Source organism: Anarrhichthys ocellatus, unplaced genomic scaffold, assembly GCF_004355925.1.
Source record: "Anarrhichthys ocellatus isolate YVR2014 unplaced genomic scaffold, GSC_Weel_1.0 scaffold75, whole genome shotgun sequence".
NCBI classification, from domain to species: domain Eukaryota; kingdom Metazoa; phylum Chordata; class Actinopteri; order Perciformes; family Anarhichadidae; genus Anarrhichthys; species Anarrhichthys ocellatus.
The window spans coordinates 1,875,250-1,884,109 of record NW_022280105.1 but is presented as its reverse complement, the minus strand read 5'-3'; the positions used below and the strand labels follow the sequence as shown (position 1 = coordinate 1,884,109).

Sequence of the window (8,860 nt, the reverse complement as noted above, 5' to 3'; positions counted from 1 at the left end):
AGTAAACATCATGTGCTGCACCGCAGTGCGTCTCATTTCTGTTTGTGTCGTAGACAGCACATTCAAATGTAGAAAGACGCGTTTCTACTCACGTAAATGTATCATGTAGGACATCTTCCCCAGCAGCACTTCCAGGCGTAGAACACCCGCCTCCAGGTCAACAATGGTACAGCCGGAGCTGGGGATCTGACAGAGACAACATGTTACCCATTGATCCAGGAACCTCTTGGTCAGTTCACCCGTTACAACTTCATGCTTCAAGCGGTTCCTAAAATACAACTTCACAACTTGGCTTTAAAGCTTTCATTAACAATGACGTTTGATGAATAGAGAAAGTCCTGCCAACGCTCACATGGCTGGTGGACAAAGGTGAAGATCAAGAGGGTCTGGTTTGTGATTAATGCTGCACATAGAGGGTGCAGCAGGGGACATACAGGAACAGAGATTTCTGGGTCCTTTCGTTGTGCCTGACCTCATGGAGCAAACACACTAAACACTCACTTGTGACAACCCATTGAGTTGGGGAGTTGTTCCTGTTCCGATGTGAGGGTCCTGGGACAGAGGATGTCCCATGTGTGCAGATTGTAAAGCCCTCTAATGCTAATTTGTGGTTTTGGGCTGTAAAAAATAAATAGGAAATTCAAATTGAACCCTCTTTGAGCCTATTGAGTGTCGGGTCATCGGGGAGATTCAGATCACCTCGAGCCTCAGTTATAAATCTGTAGAAATCAGGCCAGAGGGTTGCTTACGGACAAAACACAGAAAGCACTTCTGCCCAAATATATGCTGATTTAGAACTTTTCTCTTTATAAATCCCAATCTTGAAACTTGAAATTTTGTGCATGTGAGCAAACTTCTTGCACCACCGTTTTAACGGCAATTGTTGCCAATAAAAAAGCTAGTTGGTGAAATACCCCTAAAGGTTGCAGAGAATGAAGGCAAATTCAGAGAAAAGGGTTATAAAAATAAATGTGACCCCGTGTTAAAGTACTTGTTGGGGAGGTAGAGGCCTGGGAAAATATTTTGTTAGATGGACACAATGTAGGCATTACAAATGACAGAAAGGCATTGTGTGTGAATTCTGCCAGCACAGAAGATCAGATCCTCAAAGAGACACCTTCAAGTAAACACCGGGAGAATTCAAATGAAGAACATTTGTATTTATTTCACACAACCTAATCATTTCACACAGTTGCTCTGGTTTCATCCTTCAGACGGTGTGTGTGTGTGTGTGTGTGTGTACATGGGTCAGACATCGCTGAGGGAGGCTCGTTCCTGTCAAGTTTGCTTCAAAAGTGGCCACGCCTTCTTTTGTGCAAAAGAAACATTTAGCAATGAGAACATCTTCTCCTAAAGCACAACCTCACAAAGTGACATTTCCTTTCAAACAGCACATTGTTATGTCTGTCAATTTATTATTACCAAAGCATTTTTCAAAAATACAGTCATATTACAAAAATATGAATGTGTTGCATTGCATTTCTAAGTTGTGCTCCTAAAATGTTCAGTAAGGAGCACCAGTGCTCAGAGTGGAAAGGTTAGTCTGGAGCACTGCTCTACGTTCATGTATCTCTTAGTTCTTCCTTCCTCTGTCTTGCCTTGAGCTAGAACGTGACACACTCGTCTCTTCAACCACCTGCCATCTCCACTGTATGCCGTGAGAGCTTAGTGACTGATTTGATGCATCATGGATGTGTATATGGTTGATGAGTGATTACCTTTCTTTTAGCATAAACGACCAGATGAACAGTCGCATCAGTTTGGAACCAGTCGTACCTACACAAACAGACAGCAGATGATAATAATAATGCCAGTGAGTATGTCTTGATTATATTCGTTTTTAGATGTTCATGTTGTGTCATACCGCGGCCGGGAGTCTTTCTCTGTGGGAGCAGCCATTGACATCGGGGGGGCGAGGCTGGTCTGTGGTGAAGAAGGGATGCTAGCTGAGAAGAAAAAGAGAAGTGAATGCCAACAACTACTGAGGCATACCCTCACTCTTTAGATAGACACTGGTTCTCCACTTCCAATACTTTATAATAAATCAAGTTGTTGACACCTGCTTGAGATACGCAATCCTACACAGCATTTAGTGTGTGTGTCTTTTCTTAGCAACATTTTGTGCGCAAGCTTTTCAAGGCAGCATCAGGGCCATATTTATCACTAAATGTCTGTGAGCAGAAACAATGCGCATATTAAAAGGAAGATTTTCATGAAATGATATTGTTTTATGCGATTGACCTTGTGTAGGACCAATCAACAGGGTCCTCACAGCGCTACACTTATTGACAACAGATGATTTAGATCTACCACAATCCACCTATAAAATGTTAATGAATCATTTATATCTTAGGCATTGAATGTGTTGACATCTATCACACTTCTGTCCATCCTGATAGAGGATCCCTCCTCTGTTGCTCTCACTAAGGTCTTTTCCTTTTTTCTCCCCGTTAAAGGGGTTTTGGGGGAGTTCATCCAGTTCCGATGTGAGGGTCAAAGGTCAGAGGATGTCCCATGTGTACAGATTGTAAAGCTCTCTGAGGCAAATCTGTGATTTTGGGCTGTACAACATAAATTGAATTGAAGAAAATATGAATGTGCATTTATCTTCGAAGTCAAACAAGTGGCTTACCAGTGTTTGCTGTCAGCCTATGATACAGATGGTATATCAGTAACTAGTGTGTGCTTTGAGACCTAGTTCATCTATCAGAGTGATTCCTGGAGGGATTCTGAGACGCTTTACAGATATGAGCCGTGCATTTGTTACGTTAAAGAAAGAGAACCCATAGTGACTGAGCTGCTGCTATTACAACTCAGGTGATGTGCAGCTCCCAGTGCTGTGTGAGAGTCTCGTTCACACTGAGGTAAGGCTGCAGATCAACGATGGTGTGTGAACACACTGATGCAGAGATACTGTATGTTTGTGTGTGTGTTCACCTTTAATGACTGTAGTGGCCATCCTGCCCACCAGGCACTCTTTCAACATGGACTCATAGTTCACCCAGCGATGGACCTATGCACAAACACGCGTGACCACAGCAACACATGAAAACCCATCAAGTCACTTATACCCACATTAAAGAGCTTACAGAGCTACAACAAACTTAGCAGCACTCACAAGACAGCCCGAATGAAATACGTTCCAGTCCCCCCAAGGGCCTGGGGCTTCTTTTAACTCCTGTTAAGCTTTTCTAAGGGACTTAAAGAACTAAATGATGCCTCGGCAGATAGTCACTGCCTAGGCATCATTTAGTTTGGCCCCAATGAGCTACGAAGAGCAAGCAGGGGACCAATATTTACCAGCTGAGAATAATATATTTCTAACAGCTTCCATACCTGGTCAAACAGGTCAGTGCCATCTATCCCAGCTGCCTTCATTAGCTCCTCCTCCCCACCAGGGTGGTAGTCCATGTAGGGGCTCACATTGTAAACCATACCTGAGAACATACAGAGAACAATGAGCTTCATGTGCATCCCTTCCCAGTGACTGATAACACCACACACACCAAAGTCAAATGATAACATCAAAACATCTTATTGGTGAAATCATTTTTGATACCACAGCAAAGAACCCACAACTACCATCAGTGAGAACCAAGGGCAGAGATAAACAGACTTCCATGATGCGTATGACCCCCACACACACACTCACGTGGTTCAGCACTTATGTGAACCGTGGATTAATTACAGTGTAAATAAAGTTTTACTGACGATCATTATGCAACAATTTTCATAAAAAATATGCAAAGGACATCATTCATGCTTTTCTAGTCACCGATCTCTGATAATGTTACGTTGTAGAAAAACAATCCTTGTTTGAATGACACGAGGAGAGCTAGTAACAATGGAAGGTTCACTTCAGTTACATTAGGATGCCTTCAGGCGCTGTTCAGTAAGGAGAATTGGGAAAAGGTAAATTATAACCTTATCATGAAGTGTCTACATGTAATCTGTAAAATGTAGTTTTTGGTGACAAACTTGAATACACAGTTGTTTGAAGGAGACGTTTTCACAGCAACATACACAGATATTAGTGAGGAATACTGTTTACAATACCTCCAGCAGCTTATAATACATCATTAAAACTACTAATGACAGGATCTGTTTTAAACAATACATAAGAATCAATCATTAAATCAATCTTTTATTTCCTAAAAGATTGATTTAATACAATCTTTTAGGAAATAAATATTTCCATATCATTTTAATAGTGTGTTTTCGTGAAGAAAAAACCTACTATTAATTACTATAACAAAGTAAAAGGATAACAATTTGGAATTTCTATCTGCCTCTTTAAAGTTCCCCGACTTCATTAAAGACGTGGAGTTCAGAGCCAACATAAACAAATGGATCTACACTTATACATGGATTGCAACTTGGACTTTTACTGCCAAACAAACGTGTTTGCCTCCGGGTAGAATTAGATTTCCTAACAGCTACACTTGTGCTCACAAAGCATTCGATCCCTTTTACCCTCCTGCACTCACACACTTCGCTGAGCACAGGGGGATTGTTCATTTTGTTTTCTTTAAAGAATGACAAACCATCGCGACCCAATTCACAACAGGCTTCATCTGTAAGTCATGAGACGATTGAATTGATGCCTAAATGATCATTCGTGACCACTTTTACTGCCATTTCCACGTCACCGTATATTATCTTGAAGAGGTAAACCAGCCATTTCTAAAAGATATACAGTCGATAAATCACAATGTTATTTCAGGCATGTGTTATTGAAAACATGTACACATGTACAATACTTAATTAATGAGACTAAATAAATGCATTTCTGCATTATTTTCATTTCCTCTCATAAGTCAAACAAACAATGTTTAATGGACAGTGTTTTCCTGACGTTGAACTGTTGATGTGAAGATGTCGGTCATGTTGCCCAGAGAATGGTTCTGTTGCTGCGGTTTACGTTCCTCCTGATGTATTGGTTTTGTTTGTCATTTCCTCACTTGTGTAACAAATGGGCAACAACTGCATTTTGTTGTGTAACCCTGTGTTGCACAACAACACAGGGTTAACCAAGTTATCCATAAATCCTTCAATGCTTGAGGACTGCACGCTAGCCTTTTATCCTAAATGAAACATTATAAGTACAATTATCAGAACAATACAAACATTCGGCTCCTTCATGTGCCATAAGTGCTGCTGATGAAAGACATTCTAATCCTAATGAATTCTCCTGTGACCCACATGTTGGTCACAGGAGAATGACTGATATGATATGAAATGAACGTTCCATTTTTAATACATTTGCTTCATCACCTTATATCATATTGAATAGTTAAACCAGGCATTTTGAGGGAATGTATGTTTGATAAATCACAACTTTGTTTCATGCATGTCCTATTGAAAACAACTACACACAAATGAGACCAAACAGATGCATTTAGGTGGAGTTAACAGGCTCTGGGTTGTTTTTCATCAGCAAAACAAACAGAATGTACCCGAGCTTTTCATATGAGATTCAATGAAGACAATAGAAGAAATGCTGTTCAGGAAATTCTGCAAAATGATTTGGCGACCTTAATAAAATCTCTTGTGACCCAGTCAATGGGAATGACTGCTCTTGTGGACATAAGGAAGTGCTTTTCCTGACTCTGAATTATACGATAATCAAACGATCAAGTATCATCAAGCTGACAGCAAGTATTCTCCAGCCTGCTAAACATCACAGTTACCGTGCAGGTTAACTTATTCATCCGTTTGTCCCACGTCAGACCACCATGCAGGCTCACCTCGTATGCAGGTCCAGCAGTCCTCTCTTGTGTTGTGGTTCTGCATCTCTTCTTGGGTAACTTCGATCAGGTGCCCTCTGAGCCCCGTCAGATCTTTTCCACTCTTGGAAAACCGAATCCAGTCCATCAGACTGTGGCCCGGCTTCAAGTCCACCTGACAAGAGCACAGTCATGTTACAGAGGATTGTCTTCTGGAGACGTGTGGAGGAATGTTAAAAGATATAAGACACAACGTTACATTGAGTCCGTTTAACATTAACATACCACTTGTTATTATCTGTTGAAATGAACACATACACTGTTAACTGTGTGTCCAAATGAAGGATTTAAGTTAGCTAGCTCCAAGAGAACTTTTGACTGTCGGGTTTTAGAAGAAGAGATCGTTGGTACCCTGTATGATGGAATGAAGAAGTGGTTGTTGGGTATAGGGTGTTAGCTAACGTTACCTTGTTCCTACGGGACTGGCCGGACGGAGCGACCCGCTGCTGGGAGCGCGGCGCAGGGAACGACTGGGTCGGGACGTTCAACATGTTGTGAACGCTTCTGAGACAACCTATTCAACCAACGGCAGTTTACCACAGTGGCATATAAACGACAGTTTAGCAACGCAGTCACACTGGCTGCTAGATGTCAACGTTACGGGTACGGGTTCTTCCCTTGTTGAGACACATCTCTGTTGAAACTGTGTTGAGCGATGCAACTTAGCTAACAGGCTAAGCTAAGCTAGGCTAAGAAGACATTACGCGCTCACGAACTAATAACAGCAAATTATACATCGTCACATTATATTTCAATTAAAGTAAATATTTGCCGTGTTAATCAAATATGTTATGTATATTATCAGGCAAATGCATTACTTGGTAGCTATCTAGTGACTCATTATTGTGAGCTAACTCCTGCCTTGGTTGTTCTACCACCATGTAACGCCAACACTAATTGTCGCACAATTTGACGACACCGTCAACAAACGGTGTCATCGAGCTGCGACGGTCCTCCGTTGCCCTCTACTGTTCTTATCATACATTGCACATAAAGCCACCAGCATGTAAGAATTAATCAATGAACAAGAAATAAATTAGTTATTGTAGGACTATATTTTTTTAAGCAGATATTTTGACATGGCAGAGCAGGAGTAGCACAGGTGTAATTTCAAACTTGAACAATGGCTGCATTCATTTCAGGTGTGCATGGCTCACTGACATGGTTGAGATATGGAACACAGTCAAAATTAACAATATGAATTATTCCTGTGCTTTGAATTCAAGCTGACTGACTGAAATCTCAATAACCTACCTGCAATCAAACTATTGAATATAGTGGTGAAAGATGAACCACTTTGTCCTCTGCTTGTTCCACTCTCACTGTCGTCATCATCGCCATCCTCTTCTGAGTCTCTCTGGGTCTCATAAGACATTGGGAAAACATGGTTTCTCCCACAACGTTGACATTGTATCTACCTGTATGTACAGTTTAATAAAGTGTACCTCGGACTTTCATCAGAGCAGCTAAAGGGTTTGCCTTTGAAAGGCTAATCTGCTAAGAGGGTTTAAGGACAAGAGTTCCCTGACTTCAAAATAAAGGTTCATGTGCTATTAAAGACTTAGCAGAGCTGATGTGTAATGTTGATCAACTGCAAGGATCTATTAGACGTTTTTTTTCACGGAAGGTATTTTGTCATTACATGCACAATTACACAGTCAAATGGGAGTCTGTTGATTGGATGGTCCATAAGCTTGTAGGTTTCACCTCCAAATATCCAAAGTAAGAGTTGAGTGCCGGACAGGAGAATAATTACAATTGCACCATGTTGCTTTAAAAACATATTACTGTGAACCAGTTGGAGAGATAGCTCGGATTAGCATGCTGAGCTACAAAATGCACAAAATAAGCAAAAATCCTTTCCAATCTGAATGCGTACAGTTCAGTTCAATGTGTGTGGGTCTGAAGGTAAGCAGTTCATTTCAGCCCCGTTCAGTTTAGAGTGTGTGTGTGTTTCTTTCCTCCTGCTTTTCTTTCTCTCTGTCTCCCCTGTTCTATTTCATCCTTCCTGACCGCCAGAGGCAGTGCTCAACACTGGATATCTTCTGTCTCACGCATGCGCAGGTCGAGTCTTTATATCAACAAAGTCACCTGTGACCTCGGATGACCCCCGTCGTCTATAAGTTCCGATGTCATCCTGAGATCAGTCCTTTTTCATCTTCTCGCTAGGCAGGCTAACTACCAATGGTAGCTTAAGCTTAAACAAAATTTGTCTACGATCAAGACATATTGGAGCTTGTCGCTGTAGCCTTGTGACCACCAGTCGGGGTTGCGGTTCTCTCGCCCTCCAAAGGCTGCGACAAGCTGTCCCTCTTAGGAGGGAACGGCGTGTTTCACCGTTCGAAAACCCGGACTGGATTCACCAGTCTGATAAGGGCCACCTAAATCGTGAACAGTAATCGGTGGGATCGATTGACATTGTTTTCCATAACTGTTGTTCGTTTTCCACGGTTGGCAGAGCACTTCCACTCTACCTAATAGACTGGTGTGCTAACGAGAGGCTAGAGTTGTACACTGTTGGGCCGCCCTTCACAGTGAGCACTCTGTGAGCACCTTCTCACTGGAAGGACTGTTTCTGGCCTGTTTCCACAGTGGCAGAGTGCTCTCGCTCAGGCAACCTGGTGGGACACCAATATCTGCAGCGACTGTCCTAGTGAGGAGAGTGTCCGCTCAGAAGTACTTAGCAGCCCGCATCAACTAGTGGGGCAGGGTCCCTCCAGAATCACGGCCATGTTTAACTCTCCCGGCTGTAGGACCTGTATGGCTCCTCTTCAGCTTGAAGACGGCCATGACCTCTGCCCCTCTTGTCTTGGCCTCGAGCATCTGAGGGAGGGCATTTTGGAGAACCCATGCATGAACTGCAGCATCATGCCTTCCACAATAAGGTCTGCTAGGCCGGCCGAGGTGGAACACCTGATGGGTGAGGTCGACCTTCCCCCATCAGGGCAGCTGAATCCAGCCCAACCTACCTATTCCAAACGACCAGGCCACAGAAGCCGCAGGGGCTCCCTCCAAGAGTGCTAAGTCCGGCATGCTGTCTTCTAGAGCAGTGATTCTTAACTATGGAGCGCCAC

The 8,860-nt window shown here is 42.6% G+C and overlaps 1 protein-coding gene across 1 annotated transcript in view; it reads right to left on the bottom strand.

The window, feature by feature from the left end:
- Nucleotides 1-6,679, bottom strand: part of cyb5r4 (cytochrome b5 reductase 4) — a 14,342-nt gene extending 7,663 nt beyond the window's left edge. Inside the window, exons 1-7 of the mRNA XM_031873832.1 lie at nucleotides 6,194-6,679; nucleotides 5,748-5,901; nucleotides 3,337-3,437; nucleotides 2,938-3,013; nucleotides 1,865-1,946; nucleotides 1,719-1,776; nucleotides 93-186 (exon numbers count right to left, since the gene is read on the bottom strand). Coding sequence (XP_031729692.1) covers nucleotides 93-186; nucleotides 1,719-1,776; nucleotides 1,865-1,946; nucleotides 2,938-3,013; nucleotides 3,337-3,437; nucleotides 5,748-5,901; nucleotides 6,194-6,277 — 649 coding nt within the window. The 5' untranslated portion in view covers nucleotides 6,278-6,679. The remainder of the gene's footprint in view (nucleotides 1-92; nucleotides 187-1,718; nucleotides 1,777-1,864; nucleotides 1,947-2,937; nucleotides 3,014-3,336; nucleotides 3,438-5,747; nucleotides 5,902-6,193) is intronic.
- Between the last annotated feature and the right edge of the window lie 2,181 nt (nucleotides 6,680-8,860).